The 21,696-nt window shown below is 51.7% G+C and overlaps 1 protein-coding gene across 1 annotated transcript in view; it reads left to right on the plus strand.

Moving 5' to 3' along the window:
- SSH1 (slingshot protein phosphatase 1) overlaps positions 1–21,696 on the plus strand; it is a 48,132-nt gene that overhangs the window by 10,378 nt on the left and 16,058 nt on the right. Inside the window, 8 exon segments of the mRNA XM_014542419.1 lie at positions 10,985–11,088; positions 12,987–13,051; positions 13,481–13,602; positions 15,655–15,723; positions 17,187–17,252; positions 19,769–19,963; positions 20,421–20,514; positions 21,359–21,487. Of these exon segments, the coding sequence (XP_014397905.1) occupies positions 10,985–11,088; positions 12,987–13,051; positions 13,481–13,602; positions 15,655–15,723; positions 17,187–17,252; positions 19,769–19,963; positions 20,421–20,514; positions 21,359–21,487 (844 nt within the window).

Genomic DNA, 21,696 nt, shown 5'->3' on the forward strand with positions numbered 1-21,696 from the left:
AAGGGATTTGAAACAGCTTAGTAATTTCATTGAAACAATGTAATTTAAAATTAGAAAAGTGAGCCCGGCCCATATGGCTCAGTGGTTGAGTGTCGACCTATGAACCAAGAGGACACAGTTCGATTTCCGGTCAGGGCACATTGGTTGCAGGCTCCATCCCCAGTAGGGGGCGTGAGGCAGCCAATCAATGATTCTCTCTCATCATTGATGTTTCTCTCTCTCTCTCTCTAACTTCCTTTCTGAAATCAATAATATATATTAATTATAAAATTGGAAACATGGGACAGGGAGAAAGTGGGGGGAAATAAGATGCAGTCATAGGAAGGTTTACAGGTGGAATGTATGGCGTAATGTTGCTACAGTTACCGGAGTTTGGCCACCAGTCTGACCGTGAGCTTCCTAGGAGTCAAAACAAAGGGAGAAACAAGGTCAGTTGCTTGATTCATGGCGTCCTTAAAATACCGCCAGGGCAGTTCCTCTGAAGAACAATTCCTGACAGACACCCTGATAGATAATCCAGATAAGTAGTGGGTGTCCATAAGGAAACCCAGGGTGAGGGGTGGACAGTCAGGGCGTGGGCCCCGCAGCCCACAGGGAGAGCTGATGCTGTGTGTCCATCCCGCCAATTAACCCGGTGTCTGTGGTCCTGCGAGGTGAAGTCAGCCGTAGTGTTGGGCGCCAGAGCTGCCGGCCGCCCCAAACATCGAAAACAGGATGCTGAGTCACATCCTGCGGGCCTGCCGCATCCTGACTGTGCGTGCCCTTCACAATGGGAGGCTCGCACGGGCAGGTTGGCCCCTCGCTGTTCCAGAGTGTGGTCTCGGAGCAGGAAAATGTTAAAATTGGGTCTTACAGGAGCCGGGTCTGTGTGTGTGTGTGTGTGTGTGTGTGTATGTGTGTTCCACACAATCGGACACACACATAGACCAAGAGGAACTGGGAGAGCAGTGCTTCCCATCATGTCCCACCGCCTAGCGCGCCTCGCCATTCTGGGAAACACGAGAGGGAAAATGGTCCATAGAGATCTCCGTTGTTGAGGGAGGAAGTGTCCGAGATGGGAGGAGAAAGCCAGGAAGTATGCCCGTGACAACAACCAGTGAAATGGCCTTAAGCTTTTATCACCTGCCAGTGCAGAGTAAGTAGTGTTTTACCAAAAGCCACTTACGTGGAAGTTGAAAAAAATAAATTTATTTTTATATATATTTTTTAAATGTATTTTTATTGATTTTGGAGAGGAAGGGAGAGGGAGAGAGAAACATCAATGATGAGAGAGAATCATTGATCGGCTGCCTCCTGCACGCCCCACACTGGGGAATCGAGCCCACAACCCAGGCATGTGCCCTGACCGGGAATCGAACCGTGACCTGGTTCATAGGTCGACGCTCAATCACTGAGCCATGCCGGCCAGGCTGAAAAAATATCTTTTAACATTTTGAAACAAAACTTACAGAAAAGTGGCAAGAACAGTACAAAGAACTTCTTTCTGAACTGCTCTGAGAGACAGCTGCCAGCCCGATGCCCTCTGAATACAGGCCTCGTCTTGGCCGTGTGAACTTGGCAAGTGACGTAACCTCTCCGAGCCTCAGTTTCCCTCTGTATCATCAGATGCAGGCGGATGCTGAGGATTTGGTTAGGTAATATGTAGACAGTGCTTAGCATGACACTCTACAAAGATGTTTCATCATAGATGTTTCCCTGAGGGCACACTGACTTCTGGGCACTGAGAGGGTCTGGACACTCACGTGAGGTCCTGTGCGTGGTGAGTGCCGAGTTCCGGCTGCTCGGAGATGACCAGGGTGAGTTAGTCATGAAGTAAATGCTCGGGGCTGGAGAGGAGGACGAGCTCCTTTATGCGTGGTTACCTAGAATCTCCGTCTGTCGGACGGGGAAGGAGACTTTGAACATTCTGTGTGTCCTGGCCGTCAAGTCCCCTTGTGATGTTAAAGTGCCCTGCCGTGCCGATCACTTGGCCACCAGCTAGTGGGTCAATAGGCCTAGGAAATTGAAGGTCTGTCTGGGAGTCAGGTGAGGGCGTGGTGACCTTGAAGAGGGGATGGGGCTACATACACCGAAGGAAGAACTAAGAACCTGGGACGGTGGAGATAAGCCATTGGTGGCATTTTCGCGTAGTTTCAAAAACATTTCCTTCATGTGCCTGTTCTTTCTGGCTGGCTGGGTGGTCGTTGCTGCCACTGCACTTCCTGCACATGGCCTCGCTGGGGTCTTCGACCTCGGTGTACCAGATGTCCAGAGGAAGATGGCACCAGCTCTGGCTCCTGTAGACAGGGCCTGAGGCACTTGGGGGGGCCATCAAGAAACTACCCTACGGTTTATCAAGCCAGCTGAAGGCACATCATTTGCTGTCTCATTTATGCAGTGGGAAAAAGCCTGCTTTTGCGAGCCTGCTAGTCTATTCGGCTGCCTGCTCCTACCCATTGGTATGAAGGGGAGCTGTGGGGCTGGCTTCAGAGAATGTCTCTTACTGTCTGAAATGCTTCTGGACATTCCTTCTGTCTGAGAGAAGCCTACGCCTTCTAGCCAAACAATACATGGCCCAGCAGCACAGACATTTGTAAGGAGCCCTGCCAGCATTGCCTGCCGGTGACCCCGTTCCTAAGTGCAATGCCCTGCGGAGCTGGAATTTCCCTGTTATCAACCCTCCGTGTTGCAGGAAACAGTTGGGGAGCGCTAGCCGATAGCCGTGTCAGGTGAGGTCCTTGCTTGCTTGTGCCCTGAGGAATGGTGTTTGGAACAAGGCCCTGCCGGACTGTACTGTGGAGCACAAAACAGAAAGACCAAGGCCTTGGTGCAACTCAGGGTCTTTGTGACGCGAACATGAATTCAAAGTGAGGGGAGAACCCGTGGGGGAGAGAGCAGTGGAAGGAATCTCCCGTCTCCACCTGCCGTCTTCTTCGCCTTCTCCAGCCAGGACGTCTTCCATCTCCTTCACATCTCCATAAGCTTCACTTTGCTGGGAGTGGGGTTCTGAATGGTTCTGAGGTCCATCTGTGTCCACCCAGCTTTACCTGCTGCTCCTGCTGCTGCTGCAGGTCAGCGCATCCCGCCCTCCGACCTGGGGATTCTGCAGGAGGAACCCCAGATGCGTCCAGTGCCCCTTGTTAGACAGATGACCACAGATAAGTCCTTATCGTCTCTGTCTTGGTTCTTTCATTAGAAGAATGGAAACTCATTCTTCTAAGAAATAACAGCAGAAATGGAGAGACAAGCCCTACATTCAGGGAAAGCACCATTCAGGTGGAAGGTAGCATTTACTGCCTGGAAGCAAAGCTCAGTGAGTGCTCGGACAAGCGCTCTGTAAACTGTAAAGCACCGTTCAGGTGGAAGGCAGCATTTACTGCCTGGAAGCAAAGCTCAGTGAGTGCTCCTGCTGTGCCAGGCGTTCAGGTGCTGAGAACTTCTTAGGTTGACGGCTCGATGGCTCAGCCAGAAGCCCAAGGTTTGGTTCTTAGCTGTGCCCATTCGGAAACTTGAATTTATTACTACACTCAGGGATGATCAACTTCCGAGAAGCCAACTTGTATTAACCAAATTGATAAGAAACTGACTTATAAACCAGAATAGACATGTATGAGTTCACCGAGGAGCCTTCTACAAATCCTCCTCTGTTCACTACAGAGGAGGTGTAATGTGATCTTCCAAGCGCACGCGTGTGTGCGCGTGTACACGTGTGTGTGTGTGTACCTGCAGCACCCAGTGTGTTCCTCTACCGTGCAACCTGCTGCCTTCCATCGCAGTTGCTGCCCTGTGTCTCTCTGACCCACTAGCAGGTAACATTGCCCCAAGGGCAGGAGCCATGCCTGTTTCATGTCTCAATGCCCAGGGCTTAGCCCTGACCAGACAGTAGATATCTGTGAATCTAAATGGAATTAGCAGAACCTCCTCTTGGGAGCGGTCAGTGGTACCCACCTTCACATTTGTTCCCCCCCCTTTTTTTTTTTCTGGAATTATCATCACAGCAACCAAGGTACATGCCCTTGACTGGAATCGAACCTGGGACCCTTGAGTCCCCAGGCCGATGCTCTATCCACTGAGCCAAACCGGTCAGGGCAGCTGTGCCCATTCTGAAACTTGAATTTATTACTACACTCAGGGATGATCAACTTCCGAGAAGCCAACTTGTATTAACCAAATTGATAAGAAACTGACTTATAAACCAGAATAGACATGTATGAGTTCACCGAGGAGCCTTCTACAAATCCTCCTCTGTTCACTACAGAGGAGGTGTAATGTGATCTTCCAAGCGCACGCGTGTGTGCGTGTGTACACGTGTGTGTGTGTGCACCTGCAGCACCCAGTATGTTCCTCTACTGTGCAACCTGCTGCCTTCCATCGCAGTTGCTGCCCTGTGTCTCTCTGACCCACTAGCAGGTAACATTGCCCCAAGGGCAGGAGCCATGCCTGTTTCATGTCTCAGTGCCCAGGGCTTAGCCCTGACCAGACAGTAGGTATTTGTGAATCTAAATGGAATTAGCAGAACCTCCTCTTGGGAGCGGTCAGTGGTACCCACCTTCACATTTGTTCCCCCCCTTTTTTTTTCTGGAATTATCATCACATCCGCTAGACCCGTGGTCGGCAAACTGCAGCTCGTGAGCCACATGCGGCTCTTTGGCCCCTTGAGTGTGGCTCTTCCTAAGCCTTAGGAGTACCCTAATTAAGTTAATAACAATGTACCTACCTATATAGTTTAAGTTTAAAAAATTTGGCTCTCAAAAGAAATTTCAATCGTTGTACTGTTGATATTTGGCTCTGTTGACTAATGAAAATCTTTTCCTATTTATCAAAGACAGCCACTCGGTAATCATGGTGCAGAGCCTAGTGCCTTCGAGGACTGGCTCTGTCCACGTAAAAGTAGTTTCAACCCGTCCAGTCACTTTGCACCCTTTTCAGAGCCTGCACTTGAGGCTCATGGTCTCTGATGTGGTGCGAGACGTGTGTCAGGAATCCTAAAACCATAGCGTTGAAGTAGCTTCCTGTTTCCTCGTCTATAAAATGAGCAGTGATGCCTGCTCAGTCTTCCTGGAAGCGTTCCTAGAAGATCAAATCCGTTGACATTAGCTCGAGTGCTTTGTCCACAGCAGAGCTCTGATCTGTCATTGCTGTTGCCAGTCCGTATCGTGCAACGCGGCTGCCTGTCGAGGGCAGGGACACTTGTGACCGAAAGTATCTGGTAGAAGATGGGCAGGCGCGCCTCCCTGCCAACCTGTTCTGCCGCTTCCAGGGAGGGTGTTACTTTGTGCTCTGACCTGGCGTGACCTCCCTTCACGGTACCCAGCTGTGTTCCTCTCCTGAGAGGACCACGCGCTCTCAATGGTGGTATCGTTCACCAGCAGAAAACATTGATCGTGCACCTACTATGTGGGAGGTATTTTTATGACGCCCACAGGAGAAACCGGTGTTCCCGTGTCTCCTGCCACCGAGAGATTTGGGGGTTCACCCTGGCTATGGGTCCGAAGCCCTTTGGGGACTTTTAAAAAGCAGGTGCTCAGACTTACTGCAGACCTTTTGAATCAGAATCAGTTAAGGGTATACCTGGGCATGAATATGTTTTAGAAGGTCCATAGGTTCCTCAGATGGACGGCCACGGGTGGACGTCGGGGCATTCGTATAACATTCTGCACCGTGGTGTTGCTACACTTCGTGTTTCTGTTTTTCAAGGAATTAAGTTTCTAAGTGGCCTGGCACACACCCAAACCACCCAAACATACACCCGTCCCTTGGAGAGGGTCATTACCTTAGCCCTGGTGGACACGTGCATGGGCGTGGCTTAGCATGTACTTCTTAGTCTGTAAATATTTGCTGTTTGAACGAATGAACAGAATCCTGTAAGTGAATATCAGAACATACATATATAGTAGACCACGAATCACAGCCCTGACCCGTGTATTTTATTTTCTTAAACTTCAGTGTGCACCAGAATCAGTCAGGGAGTTGGTTAAAAACGAGGCTGCCCTGGACACGGTTTCAGGAGTCTGATGGGCTCCCTGCAGTTGTCACATGGAGAAAGGCATGCCTGCCCCTCCGAGCCGTGGGAGCTGGACGCCATGCATAGCTAAGTGCCTGGCACAGCCCCTGCCACGTGGCAGGAGCTTGGTAATGACAGTAATGCAATGCTTGTTGATGGGAAGCAGCTCGGCCAGCGTGGCCGTGCCACCCACAGGACTCTGCAGGATTCCCACTCAGTCGGAAGGACGGAAGGATGTGTCCTGTGCAGGTGGCCGTGGGCAGGGTGGTTGGGGTGCCCCCCCCCCCCAGCCTTCCGCTTGTCCCCAGGCTGGTGGAGGAACTCTGACACCGAGGCTTCTCTTCCTAAGGCCTGTTTCCTGCATGATTCCTCTCTCTGTGTCCTGCAAGCGATGCTTCCACGTGCTGGGAACCAGCACTGGAGCCGAGTCCGGGTTCCGACTTCTCGGTGACGTGTGCTGTAGCGGAACCAGCCGCGTTGCAGTTAGCCGCCTGGACGGGCAGGGACGATGGGCAGTCCAGGGGTTGAGAAGGTGGACATGGGGCAGACATACTTGTCTAATCCCATCTTGTCACGTTGCCTGCTCCTGGGCAAGCTGTATCCTCAGCTGCCAAATAAGAATCGTTGTGTCTGTGTTTCACTTAATCCTTTTGTGAGCATTTGGGAGCTGGGGGAGCTTCCAGATAAGACCTCCCCGAGCTCCTCTCTGAGGGTGGGATCCCATCCTGCCTGCACTATGGTTATTTGTACCCTTACTTTACCTCCCCGGCTGAAAGAAGCACTAAAAGCAGACAGCTCCCGGCCGGCCCCTGTGGGTGGGGTCTTGGGCCAGGCCCTCTGGGACTCGGACCTGCTTTACCTGCGCAGCCTGGCCTGTCCTGAGGATCTTGCCTGCATTTCTCACACGTGCACACAGGAGGGTCCCTCTACCTGGAATGCCCCCTCCCCAGACTTGCCTCCTCAGGGAGCAGTTAGCACGACTGCAGAATTTCCAGAACGTAAACATGCTTTTGCAAGTGCCCGGTAACTGTGGCAGCTGCCCACGGTCACGGCTGGGTGAGTGGATGATGTTCTGAAAGAAACAGAAATCCCTCAGTGTGACGATGGCGGCCAGCACGGGTCCGGTCGCACGGACGTGTGCCTGGGCGGCCAGCTGTTTTCCCTCCCAGTTGCTGATGCGCACCCTCTGGCCCGCTGCTGAGGCCACCCAACGGCGTGGGAGGAAAGTGATTAGAGGAACTTCAGCTGCCTGGCTCCCTCTGAATGGCCCTTTCATCAGGATGTGCAGGGACAAGGGCCTTTTTCAACCCAAATATCAGGGGGAGACGAGAGTGCCACCAGAGCCATTTGCTCTCTGGGCGGGAGCATCGTCCGAGGCCGAGGACTCCTCGCCGAAGGACACCAGCCTCTTCCTCACCTGCCTGCCTTCTCCTGGGGCGTGGGAGGCAGGAGCTCGAGGTCACTAACCATGTGATCACCACCGTCATGAAGCTTTTTTGTTTTACCGATTTCTGCGTCTTTCTTCAGGCACCTCCTTACTTCTGCTCTTCAGAGGTTTCCAGCCCAAATTAGTACGTACCCCTGCTGGTCTCGGTTCTCCTGCCCCGGCTGGGTGATGGGATGAGTGGCTGCTGATGCTCTGAGGGCTGGGGTTTTCTTGAGGAGCAGCGATTGAGGTTTTTCTCTCCGTCTTCAGTGCCTTGTAGAGACTTTAATCTCACGGCGGCGGCCGAAGCGGCAGGAGCCAGTGTCTGAGAACATGTTTGTCCCGTGGAGATAACAGCGTTGGGGGTGGGGGTCGGGAGGGCAGGGGCTGGCTTTGTTGTTACTTCAAGATTTTCCTTACAGCGACGGAGGGAAACAGTTCAGTTTTGTTTGTCTGGGTCTGACCTTCTGGAACTTGAGTGGCTCTTTTTAGGACGCCAGCATCTTTGAGGAGATGCAGGTTTTCTGTAGCCGGGATGGGTGGTTGGTGGGTTTGTGCTGCCTGCCCCGAGTACCCAGGAAGGAGTGTGCCATGGCCAAAGTGGGTTTGTTACAGGGCCTCCTTCCCCAGAGGGGCGCCTGGAGACCCATGAATCGGGGTACGCTGCCTCTGGGTCTTAGCGGCCCGGCAGAGACCCCCGACGGCGCCCTGGCGGTGGGAAACAGTGTTCGCAGCAGCCACGCAGAGGGCGCCTAGGCTCTGGGCCTGCAGTGAGCTCGGCACAGAAGCCGGGAAACAGGGTGGGAGAAATATCTGTGTCTTGTTTTCCTGATCCTGTGACTGCCTGGCTGTGCGGCCTCTTGGCCCCGAGAGTGATCTTGTGCGGCCATCCTCGTGCTGTGTCCTCTCGCCGTCTCCCAGGCGCAGGCGAGGGCGCAGGGCTGCCTGCAGCTTCCAGTCTCCTTCTCTCCAGTACACGCCTGCGACGAATGGCGGGAGGAGGACAGGGTCCCATACAGGCAGCTACCCCTACACCCTCCCCCACCCCCCACCCCCAGCTTCACGTGTGGATGGGAGGCCCTGGTTCTTTATCAGTCTCGGGGACCCTGAGGAACAACTGGCCTAGTCAGCGATCACAGGATAAAACCAGCCTATTCTTTTGCATTGTTCCCCTTTTTTTCCAAAGGAAGTGTGAGGGAAACCAAGGGGAATTTTTGCCCGTGATTTCCAAGGCAAAGGTCACGGTTCATGGCTGGCTGTTTCCAGAGCGCATGGGGTTTGGGTCAGTGTGGATTTTTGTTTTTCTGGGGTTGTTTTTGTGTTGTTGTTTTTAACCCATGAACAAAAGAGGCTGATGTTGCCTTGAAAAAAAATTTCCCCAGCTGCTGCGATGAACTGGTGGCTGCGTTTCTTTCGTGGGTTTTGGGGTCCCTTGGGCAGCTCTTCCAGATTTCACTGAGAATCAGTAGTGAGTGATCTGTGTCTGAAACAGAGCAGTTCTGAAAACAAAGTTGCTTGTGAAATGTTAAGGAAGGAGAAGGTGACAAATGAGAAGGGTGATGGAAGAGTGCTGGGTGACTCTGCCGCCTGCTAAAATATGACAACCTGGACTTCAGGTGGGCCAGGTGGGTGCTAGAGAGCCTCTTGCCTCCCATGGGTGAGAGCGGGACGGCAAAGGGAAGGGTGCCTCTCATTTCCTCCATCATTTAGAATCCTGGGCTCCTCAGCACTTGTCCCTGGCAGCACACATATATGACGAATAGGTGGGAAGGATGGCCTGGCAGTACATTCACGGTCATAAATAAAGAAGTTGTACAGATGTACAGTATTGGTGTTACAAAATCTGTAAAGCCAGTTATCAGCAATTCAGAGGCCCAAGTAAGAGGCAGACGGAGCCTTCCTATTTGATATTTGAGCAGCCCCTATTTTTAGCATGGGAATTCAACCAGGAGAACCAGCAGATAGGATTGTGGGCTTGCGTTCTAGGAGATAACCGTGTCTGATTCCAGGATCCGCTGGCTGACTTGCTAGTTTGTGTGGTGAGTTTTCTTAGCACCTAGAGTTACTTGTTAGACGTAGCTGACTTTCTTATTCCAGGATTAGAAGGTTTACTCACAGTGGATGTCTGGGGCAGAGGGGATCTTGCTTTCTTATGTTACCGAAGACATTGTTGTGTTTCTATCAGGAACTGATTTGCTCTCTGTTCAAACAAAAAAAGTGCCGCATTTTCTTAAGAGATTTTCCTTTCACATCATTTATATATTAATTGGTTGCTCAAGAGAGAATTGATCATTTTTACAGTTTCCTAACATTTAAACTAAAATTTGTGATCTTTCATAAAATTAATAAAAATAAAATGTTTTTTTTTCATGATAACGTGTTGTACATGTTTTCTATTACTTATGAAAGTCAAACAAAAATAATCATTTAAAAGAGTTAATATTTGCTCAGTGTAGAAGATTTGGAAGATACTAAGAGGTAGAAGATAATCATAAGTAGTCCAACCCCTCAAAAAACAGTTAATAATTTGGGAGTATTTTTTGGGTAGTTTTCAGAGTTGACTATTTTTGAATAATTGGAAATAATTAACAGATAATGCAGCCTACCACTTTATGCAGTTTTAATTTCTGCATAAGCTAAAGATTTTTTTTAGAGCATTTGGAAACCTTGAAAACGTTTTAATTGCAAATTATTAAGTTATAGGTTGAATGTGAATGTTTTTGGTAGTTAAAATAACAAGAGACCAAAGGTTCATTCTGCTGAGAAATTCATTGGGTCGACTGGAGGTTTTCTGCAGCAACAGTGGGCACAGCACCCTTGACTCAGTTAAACCCCAGGTCAGCAGCCACTCAGCTTCTCTCAGATGCAAACACACAGCGACAGTGTCCCTTCCTCTCCCTTGGCTTCCATCAGAGGAAGGCCGCAAGGAGCAGTGAAGCTGTTAGGAGACACGGAGTTAGAAGCAGGTCAGCAGCAAGACTACGAGAGATGCACCGCCTGCCCTCAGCAGAGGGTCGGGCCCTGTTTCTAGAGGCTGTTGTATCACAGTGAGATCCCTCACAGTGTCCTGCAGGAGGGGGCTCTCGGCCCGGCAGAGCCCACGTGGAACCGGAGAACCTGGGTGTTTGAGCGGAAGCGTCGTTTCCGCACGCGCACTCTCCACGGCAAGCTTGTAGCACAGAGCCGGGAAGGCAGCTCTGCGAAATGCTTCCAGAAGCTCTGTTATCCCACTTGAGCGCTACGTGCTCTCGGTCCGCACCCCAGCTCTTCAACTCTATAGCACAGTGGTTCTCAACCTTCCTAATGCCTCGACCCTTTAATACAGTTCCTCATGTTGTGGTGACCCCCAATTTCATTGTTACAAATTGAACATAATTAAAGCATAGTGATTAATCACAAAAACAATATGTAATTATATGTGTGTTTTCCGATGGTCTTAGGCGACCCCTGTGAAAGGGTCGTTCGACCCCCAAAGGGGCTGCGACCCACAGGTTGAGAACCGCTGCTGTAGCATGTCTTTGCCCGTTTCCCTCTCTGAGGCCCAGCCTAACCTGCTCCGGTTTCATCCTTCCCAGCTTAAGTGAGAGCTTTTTCATGGTGAAAGGAGCAGCCCTCTTCTTGCAACAGGGAAGCAGCCCTCAAGGCCAGCGAAGCCTGCAGCATCCCCACAAGCACGCGGGTGAGTCGATGCTCTTCCATGGGAACGCGTTTTCTCTGCCGCGGGAGGGACCCCGGTTCCTGGTGGTGAGCCACGCGCGTTGGATTTCAAGGCCAGAGAAATAGTGGGACCAGGGCTGTGACGACGGGTACAGGGGGAAGCCCTTCTGCGCAGGCCGGCCAGGCGTGGTTCCCAGGCGGCGCCGGGAGCAAGCAGCCCTTCTGAGCCTGGTGTCTACCTGACGAGTGAGGGGTCGGCAGCACTGGGTTTGGGTGTAAAGATGCCCTACTTACAGTTTATCAGGTAGCTGCATATTTTCAGTTGAAGTAGGGCTTTCTAAACAAACGCACCAGAATACGCTATAGTCAGGGGTTGTGCCCTTGAAACAGCCACCTTGGGGTGCTCTATATGTAGTCTGGGGATGCTGTCACTTCCCCGAGCATTTGGAAAACTCATTTGGAGAATTTCTTTCTCTCCACGCCCCGCCCCCCCCCCACCACCACCACACATACATACATTCTCTATAATACCAAAAGAAGAAAAAATCTATTTTTATAAAAGACAGTGGAATGAAAAAATAGTAATTATTAAACTTTGCCAAGACAAAGTTCAGTGACACATCTGGCGTGAGCACCTGACAGCCTGCCTAGCCTTGTTAAGCAACATGTGTCCAGACTGTGTATCCTTCCCCCGTTTCTTGCACCCCAGAGCTGGGAAAAGAGGATACCCAGAGTAGAACGAGTGAGATCTTCATCTATTTAGCCAGGGGCCAAGGGAACCCCAGCCCAACAGAGAGAGAGATTCTTAACTGGTCTTCAAGTAGAACGAAGCCACGACGCTGGTTGTCTCTAGGTGTTGATAACGTTTTTTTAATGCTAGTTTCCAAACTTTCTGTAACAGGATGTGTTACTTTCACACGGCAAAGAGAGCTCCAGCCAGCCTCGTTAGGGGAATGTCTTTACGAGCCCTTGGCACGCACTGAGATGGAAAGTCTTTATCTTTTAATGGTCGATTTGGTTTGAGGAAATAGGGAAGTGGTAGTGTAGGGAATCAAACCGAGTATTAATTTAGGTTCAAACGCAAGCCAGTAAGGAATGCCTATAAAGTAAATACACTGGTATTCTCTGGTGATTAACTCTGAAACCAAAGGCAGTTTGAAAAGAAGACTCACGAAAACGTACTTGTGGGTAGCGCTCCCGGGCCTTCTGGGACGGGCAGCACACGTTGAATGTCAGCTGGAAAGACGCTGACCCTGAACAGCAGGTGAAAGCAGCTAGCCATTGGGGCCAGCGTTCCCGTCGCTGTGATCATTTTGTTTGTCTAACCTCAAGTCCCCCAGCTTCATTTTGGATCTGAGTGCTGGGGTTAGAATTTTGTATCTTACAATTGAAAGCAAACACCAAGGCTCAATCAATATTTTCACATAATGATATTTGTCATCAAGATTTAAGTCTATCTTAAGACAGGACAACAATTGTTCTACACAAGGAGGCAGTATGGTGTGGGGAAAGGACCTGGCTTCTGATCCCAGTTCTGGAACTGACTGTGTTGTCATGGTCAACCTCTGAGCCTCAGTTTCCTGATCTTTAAAATGGGCATCACATACCAGTACCTTGGAGGTTATGGAATTTAAAATTTACGCAGGTAACATGTTTACCTCCTCGTAGGTGCTCAGTGTATGGTCGCTATAATGATTACTTGCGGTGACTTCTAGTACAATAAAGCTATAAACAGAACCTTTATTTTTGAATTTGCTATCGGTTTTGCTCTGATAGGAACTGAACCATTGTTAATGTCTTAACAGTAATACGTATAGCCAAGCAAATGCTCAAGCTTTGCTCACTCTGTATAAAACGTGTCCTTTCTCTAAATCAGACGGCATTTTCCTACTGTGTGAACTTGATTTGTTGGTCCGATAGGTGACTTGCCCCAACATCTGCAAGTGATGATCAACCTTCTGCGTTGTGAAGATAGAATCAAGCTGGTAAGAAGAGACGAGAGTGGCAAGTTTTAATTTTTAATTGTGAAATTTGGTAGTGAGTTTTTATATTTTAGCAAATTCTCCCCAATTGTTCACAAAAGCCAACGTGGAGTTTGCTCCTCGGTGCCCAGAGGGTCCGGCGAAAGGATGTAGGGGGTCTCTGTCAGTCTATCAGTCTGTGCTGAGTCAGCATCTTCAGTGTCTGGATTTTATTATTCACCCATTTAACACACTTGGGGAGCCCCCCCCCCACGTCAGACACTGTCCCTCGTGTTGGGGTATAAATGAGATGCGGCTCCTATGCCTGAGAATCTCACCTTAAAGCCTAAACTCACAGGGAAAGGTAGGCAGCAGATGTCCTTGACCTTGGTTGGGCGGAGGAAGGGGGCACGACCCGGGAGGGCGGGCCGTGAAAGCCTCTCTGCCCTGCAGGCCGTGCGCCTGGAGAGCGCCTGGGCGGAGCGGGTCCGGTACATGGTGGTGGTGGACAGCAGCGGGCGCCAGGACACGGAGGAGAGCATCTTGCTGGGCGTCGACTTTTCCAGCAAGGAGAGGTGAGTCTGATGGGACAAGAGTTGCTGCTGGAAAAAGAGTCCTGTGGCCCTGTATCCTTGGGGGTTTACGGTGGGATGCACGATGGTGGGTGGCGGGGTGACCAGGAACAGCAGGGCACGGCATTTCCGCTCTTGTGTGCGGCGCTCTGCCAGCTCCAGTCTCTGCTCTGAGCTCAGGGTCTCCTGAGAGGAAAGAAAGCGACACTGTGCTTGGAGGTCTAACACTGGGTGCCATCAGGGTGCTGGAGACGAGGGCACTTAGCCAGGAGGGCTTCCTGGAGGAGGTGACGGCGGTGAACACCCAGTCAGTGCAGGAGCCAGCCCAGTGAGGAGGGAGGACGCCTTCCAGGCAGCCGGACCTGCTTGAGAAGCGTGGGCTCGATAGGCAGCGTGTCGAGGGCCTTATCCAGTGTTGCTGTCCCACCGATTCCCAAACTGGGAGACGGTCCTGGGTCAGAGGCTCAGAGAGGTTTGGAATTTCCCAATAACTAGAGGCCACGTTCGTTGTATCATCGGCCCTATTATTTGTGTGAAATGAAGGCGAGTGGCTCTTCTTACATCCAGGATAAGTTAATACATGTGAGATCATTGCAAAGCCTGGGTTTGTTAAAACTAGATGAAATGGGCTCCCCTTAGTCATCATTCATTAATCTACTCATTCATTAAGCAAACAGTTTGCATTCTCCTGTGTATGAGGCAACAGGCAAGGCCCAGGTAAACAAAGCAGCAGCAGGACACACCGTTCTTGACCTCAGAGAGCCTGTGAGCTCAGTGAAGAAGAGCCGTCATCAGATGCTGGGGTGGTGGCTCAGGGATGCAGAGATGTGCGGGGCGGGGCGGGGGGTGGGTCGTGGGAGCACAGGAGAGGGGTGGGTGTAGAGGGGCCATGCCAAAGGCCCCTGGAACACGCAGTGGCTAAACCAGGTCTCAAAGGACGAGCGGGCAGTTGGGCAAGTCCAGGGGAAGGGACGTGTCGGTCTGGGGCTCTGAGGGGTCCCCTCCTTGCCTCGCCCCAGCACTGTCACAGCCGAGAAGTTCCAGGAGCTCTGGGTCTCAGCACAAGTTTTACTTTGCAGCTCTGCAAAGGAAGTGTAATTAGCCCATCGAGGACGGGGAGGACTGCAGGGTGGGACGAGAATCGGCCTAACACGAAAGGCCGGAAGAGTCCGGCAGGGGCAGGGTCGCAGATGCCCGGAGGGAGAGCTGCCCTGTGAGCGCAGGGCTCCCTGTCTGCACGGTCGCGCGCTCGTCTCATTACTCCCTGGGCGGGCTGCTAAGTGGCAGCAGAGATGTAAGCTGGAGATCCCTGGAGGTTGTGGAGCTGGTCTTGGCACAGTCACAGCGGCTCCTCACAGCCGACTCCTTCAGATTCCTGAAGAATGTTCCTAAGAATCCGAGGAGCCCCCGTGATAAGCCCTTTGGTTCCCCCGGCGTGCTCCTGCGGCGCCAGTCTCTCGAGTATCATTTCACCGTGAGGATGGGCAAAACAAAAGCAGATTAAGCTGGTTCTGAAACAGCAGCTGCACAAAAGGTAGAGAAACAGAGGTCTGGCACCGAACTCCGGTAATGGTGTTGGCACACTGCCCTCCCCCCTCGCCCCAGGACCGGAGCCTGGGTTGGCTGCCTCCTCTCGTCTGTGTCCCCCCGAGTGCGCATGGCTTCAGGCCAGGAGTGCGCCAGCCATCGGCTTCACCCCTGCTGCAGTGAGGTCGTGTGGCCAGCTGGTTGCTCCTTCTCCCCTGAGAGCTGCAGCTGAGACCTGGTGTTTATGAAGCTGCGACCACATCAAACCGTGGGGTCAGAGTACCCTGTGACTGTCTCCACGCTGGGGTCACCGGCAACTCCCTCTGGTGGGGCCATCGCAGCCCCGTGTCTTCTAGAAGCAGTGGTGAGCAGTCCCTACACACAGCCTACGAGCAGCTCCCAGGTCCACACCCGGGAGCTGGACCCAGCCAGGTCAGGGGCTGGGTGAAGACACAGGGAAGTAGCGTGTAAGCAGGTCACAGGTAAATGTGACTCTAACCCTGGACATCTTCCTTTCCTCCCGCGTAGTAAAAGCTGCACCATTGGGATGGTTCTCCGACTGTGGAGCGACACGAAAATCCACCTCGATGGCGACGGGTAAGCAGTTCTCTTGAAAAGATTTTTTTTTTTCTAAATATATTTCATTGACCTTCTACAGAGAGGAAGGGAGAGGGATAGAGAGAAACATCGATGAGAGAGAAACATCGACCAGCTGCCTCCTGCACACCCCCCACTGGGAATGTGCCCGCAACCAAGACACATGCCCTTGACCGGAATCGAACCTGGGACCTTTCAGTCCGCAGGCCGACGCTCTATCCACTGAGCCAAACCGGTTAGGGCGAAAAGATTCTTTTAATCACTGTAAACTCTGAAACACGAGTTGTGTGGGCATCGTTGGGTAATCATTAGCAAAAGAACCATACGTATGACGTGTCTGTTGCATCAAGAGAAGTACTATTGCCTCCCCCCTCCCCGCCCCAATGAGCCACACGAGGAAAGGGACATCCTGGTCATTGTGTGGGGAGTTTGGGTCATGACGGAGCCACAGAAGCACGTTACAGGAGATCACTGCTGTGTGACGTTCAAGAGCAGCAGTAAGCGGACATTCATTCATTCATGTACCTGTCTTTGGACAATGAATACCCACACTGTGCCCTCCATTTGGGGCTGGTCCCTGAAAGCTCACAGAGAAATGTGACACAGCAGGAGCTCACCATTTTGGGGGTGCAGGGACAACCGACAGGGGGGCTGCAGAGGAGGAATCGTTTAGTTCGTTCTGGGCAGGAAGATGAAAGGGCCATCGGGCTCTTCATACGTGTGCCCCCAGGAGAACACATGGGCTCTGCGAGGGGCGAAAGGAGGCAGGATGGGACCTTGTCTCTGTTGGGATTCCAGCAGTAAAGGTTATGCCGCCTCAGATGGAACGGGGAGAAACAAACATGTGATTTCTTTTCTTTTTTTTTTTAAAATATATTTTATTGATTTTTTTTATAGAGAGGAAGGGAGAGGGATAGAGAGTTAGAAACATCGATCAGCTGCCTCCTGCACATTCCCTACTGGGTATGTGCCCGCAACCAAGGTACATGCCCTTGACTGGAATCGAACCTGGGACCCTAGAGTCCACAGGCCGACGCTCTATCCACTGAGCCAAACCGGTTAGGGCATGATTTCTTGAAGACTATAGAATTATAGTAATGTTTTCCTTTTTTAAATGTTGTCTCCCATTCATATATTTCCCGTGCAATTCCAAAAAAAATATTGATGGGACATAGCAGGTGGGTTGGGCCATTGCAAAGCATGAACGAGACGGGGTCGAATGCTGTCACGGCCTCGCACCCTGTGCCGGGGTTTCCGTTTTGGTAGAGCTCGCGTTGCGGGGTTGAGAACGAGTCTTCCGGGATGGAGAGCCCATCTTCGCCCTCGTCTGATGCAGCCGGCCTGTGGTCCCTCATCAGACAGCATGAGGCAGAGTGTCCCCGGTGGGCCTGCCCCACCGCCTCGCCGTGATGTGGTCGGAGGGGCTGGTTTCTCACCGCGCGCTCTTTTTGTTGTTCACTCAGTGGCTTCAGCGTCAGCACAGCAGGAAGGATGCACGTCTTCAAGCCCGTATCTGTCCAGGCCATGTGGTGAGTGTGGTTTTAGGGACTTTCAGCTCCTTAGAAATAGCTTCCCAGCTGACAGCAGGACTAGAAAACCCCCTGCTAGGGGTTTTAGGTACATTTGCTTTGTACATAGGACAGGCTTTACATGACAAAACTGACCACTTTAACCATTTTTAAGTGTGTGATTTAGCGGCATTAAGTACGTTCACAGTGTTGGACAGCCATCACCACCATCCATCTCCAGAACTTCTCCGTCATCCCAAACAGAAACTCTGTACCCATTAGCCACAAACTCCCCGCCCCCCTTCCTCCAGCCCCTGGTCACCTCTGTTCTCCTCTGTCTCTGCCTGTTCGGGTCCCCCGTATAAGTGGAATCCTTTGTCCCTGCCTCTGGCATCTTGCACTTAGCATCATGCTTTCTGGGTGCATCCATGCTGTAGCATGTGTCAGAATTTCCTTCCTTTTCATGGCTGAATACTACTCCCTGATAGGGCTATACCACGTTTTTTTATCCACTCGTCTGTGGATGGACTTTTGAGTTGTTGCCACCTTTTGGCTATTGTGAGTAGAGCTGCTGTGAATATTGGTGAGCAAAGCATCTGTTTGTGGTTCCTGCTTTCATTTCTTTCAGGTATGTACCTAGAAGTGGACTTTCTAGATCACATGATGATTTTGTGGTTAATTTTTTGAGGAACCACCCAACTGTTTTCCACAGCAGTGGCACCATTTGACAATCCCACCAGCAGTGCACACGGATTTCACTTCCTCCACATCCTAGTTAACACTTGTTCTTTTCTGGTGGTTTTTTTTTTATATATATATATACTAATGGATGTGAAGTGGTTCCTCATTATGGTTTGGTTGCATTTCCCTAATTAATTAATGTTGAGGGTCATTTGATGTGCTTATTGGCCATTTGTATATCTTCTTTGGAAAAATGTCTAGTTTGTCCTCTGGCGACTTTTTAGTTTGGTCGATTTCTGTTGTGGAAGGTGTGTTGTTTTTGCATATGTACGTTCAGTCCCTCCTGACAGATGTCATTCCAGCATGAACTCACCTGCTCATTGTACCTGGCACACAGTAGGCATTCAGTTTGCACCATGAAGGGAAGGGCACTCTGCTAGGCACTGAGCATCTTGGGAGGCGTGAAATGGATGTAATTCCTCTCCGCGTGGAGTTTAAAGTCTGTGGAGGGCGGTGGCCATAAACACAAAACAAAGCCATGTGTTACACCGAGGGGAGCTGGGAGGGCATCCTCACGGGGTGCTGGGCTGGGGGTGGGGGTGCCTTCTACAGCGTGCAGGGGCCTGGGTAGGGTCAGGGCCTCCCAAACATTCTGCTTTAAGGATGAGGTCCCTGTGGGTCAAGGCTGCGTTGGGCAAAATGACTCACGTCCAGAGCTTCCCCGAACCCGGGACACACATCCTAGAGCCTTCTTGCACCACCCACGCATGCAGCAAACTCCGTGGCCGGTCTCGAATAATCTGGAAAAGGCGCAGGAGAAAGCTGGTGGCGCCTGCGAGAAGACGTCTGCCCAGGCTTTTGTCCAGGACAGCGAGAGCTTTGCAGGAGTCTGCCATGGGCTTCGCTGCCATCTCTCCTGCTGCTCACTCTGCAGGCTGTTCAGGATCGTTTGGGGGGAAGTCGTGAGACCATAATTCCCTAGGTGCCCCAGATGTTCTCTGTGTCCCTGGGCAATTTTTTTTATCCCTTTTTCTACAGGCCCACGTGCTTGTCCAAAACTTCAGAACCAGAGCTAGATTTCGTAAACACCCAGCCCAAGTTGGTTCCCTCAACCAGCCTGCAGCCGTGTATCGTCGGGAAAGGCACGCGGACCACCATGGCTTTACCCCATGTTGCGCGTTCTCTGCTGGCTCTCCCTCCACCCAGGGCTGCGCTCTTACACCCTCCCCCACACCTAGCGCACCCATTCGCTGAGAAATGTACCACAATCCTTTTGTTAAAAGAAGTAATACAAGAATGACTAAAGGGACCATTATAACATACATTTTTAATATTGTTCCTTCTGTCCCAGAGCCTTCCCAAACCTCTTCTTCAGTTGGATTCTGCATTAAAATGACTTTCTAGAACTCCTTTCCTTAGGAGATCTAAGCTGTTAAAACATTGATGGGAGGGGTTTAGAAGCTATTAGAAAGCAGTAAAATGTCTCTGCTGCATAGTAATGAGTTCCCTTCCAGCAGCGAGGCTAATTGTCGCTCCTGCGCTTAAGATGCCCACAGCCTCGGAGTCACCTCAATCCTTGGGAGTCCATCAGTGGACTGTAAAGTGGTGTGTGAACCAGCGGGTGGGGAGAATTAGGACGTTTTTGTTTCCTTGCTGGGAAAGGTGAAGGATGTTCTATCTGCTCTCGGGTCAGTGCATGTGTCACGGAGACTAGCCATGTGGCCTGGCAGGCCGGGAGCCCCAGGAGCCAGTCCTGTATGACCTGCCCTTCCCGCCCCGTTTAAAACCCTTTGCTGAGGGGAACACCCAGCACGCCTGTGCCTCCCAGGCCTGACCCTCTGCCCTCCTCACCCCAGGTCCGCCCTGCAGGTCCTTCACAAGGCCTGCGAAGTGGCGCGAAGGCACAACTACTTCCCCGGGGGCGTGGCTCTCCTCTGGGCCACCTACTACGAGAGCTGCATCGGCTCCGAGCAGAGCTGCATCAACGAGTGGAACGCCATGCAGGACCTGGAGTCCACGCGGCCCGACTCCCCGGCCCTGTTTGTCGACAAGTGAGTGCGCTGCCTCCTCACCCCCGCCCACCCCGCCCTGTGCCTGACTCTGTGTCCCCACGATGTCACACCTGCTGTGGTTGCACCACCTCTCCCAGAGTCAGCCTCTCATGCAGGGGTCCCTGACGGGTGGCCTGTGGGTGGCCTATGGAAGGTCTGAGACCACACCTCACTTTCGAAATTATAGACAAACGTGGATGTGAACGCATCTCTGTGCGTCCCAGCCCCCATGCGCCCTGTTGCTCTGTGGCACTGCAGGCTCCTGTGGGAGGGAGCTCTGGACACGGCACAGGACTCTGTCCCTCTCTCCCACCTGCTGAGGACACACACACCCACCAAGACGTTACCTCCGTGGTCCCAGGCCACGTTCTGGTTAGTCCAGGAGCACCGGGGTCTCTATGAACTCCGACCTCAGGCTTCCTGTATAAAGCTCTGCACTTTCCTACTTTCCCTCCAGGCCAACGGAAGGGGCGAGGACCGAGCGCCTCATCAAAGCCAAGCTCCGCAGCATCATGATGAGCCAGGACCTAGAGAACGTGACCTCCAAAGAGGTAAGAGAGCTCTTCCCTTCTCAGCGGGCCCGAGGGCACGGGGCCTCCTTTGTCCTGCTGCCCAGACCCGGCTTCTTTTCCGAGCGGTGCACCGGCTCCCGGAGGCTTTTTCCTGCAGGGCTTGGCGAAAAGAGCGCAGCCTCAGAGTCAGACTCTCGTTCGAACCGAGCCCGCTGTGAGGCTTGGGCAAGTTTCCTGGGCTCCCTGACCCTGTAAGGCCTTTCGTGAGAATCCCATGAGACCCGTAGATTGCACCAGGAAGCAGGTCCTGTGAGCGCCCTCTCCGCCCCACATCGCCTCACCAGCGAGTCGCTAACCCTGGACTGCTTTCCTTCTGCCTTTGCGGTGTCTCTGGGTCACTTTTTCCCCCCCAGTTGCTTTTGGTTCAAGGAATGCAATGCATGGTAATAACAGCTTAACCAAGGTAGATCTAAGAGGTTGAAATGGCTATTTTGAAAAGTTAGATACAATCTTTTTATTTATTAGTAATACACAACATCATATTGTGATACCTTCCAAAGCAAGATGAAACTGATTTGGGGTTTGCACTGTGAAGTGTTTGATATTTATTTGTAAAGATATAAGTGCTTTCAACTCAGAAAAGATCCCCTAGGAGTCAGATTCCCTGTGTGAAATAACAAACTACCCCCCGTGTCAGGTTTACTGTGAGGCCGAGCAGCCTGCATTCCCACCACTCACGCCCGTGCGCCGCTCGGCACAAAAAATGCAAAAAAAACCACCTTTTTGGCAAACAGCCTCAGTTTGCATTGTGACTGTACTTCTCTGGACGGTGACAACTGTTTTCTTCAGCAAATCGCTTTTCCTAATTTCCCCCACTCCACAGATCCGGAACGAATTGGAGAAACAGATGAACTGTAACTTGAAAGAATTCAAGGAATTCATAGACAACGAGATGCTCCTTATCCTGGGACAGATGGACAAGCCCTCCCTCATCTTCGACCACCTTTACCTCGTAAGAGGCTCAGCCCACGCCGGGGTCTGGCTTGGGGAACATAAATCTGACCTTGGTTGTTTAGAGCAGGTCAGAGAGGGGGAAACTCGAATTACTGGAGCTTCAATCCTGACTTTCACAGGAACGCCCCCCTCCTCTGGCTGCAGCCTCGTGGTTTGCTCTCCAGCCCGAAGCTTGCGATGTTGCCACAGCTGGGCTGTGCGGGGCGG

This window comes from Myotis brandtii, unplaced genomic scaffold (assembly GCF_000412655.1).
Source record: "Myotis brandtii unplaced genomic scaffold, ASM41265v1 scaffold303, whole genome shotgun sequence".
Lineage (NCBI taxonomy): Eukaryota > Metazoa > Chordata > Mammalia > Chiroptera > Vespertilionidae > Myotis > Myotis brandtii.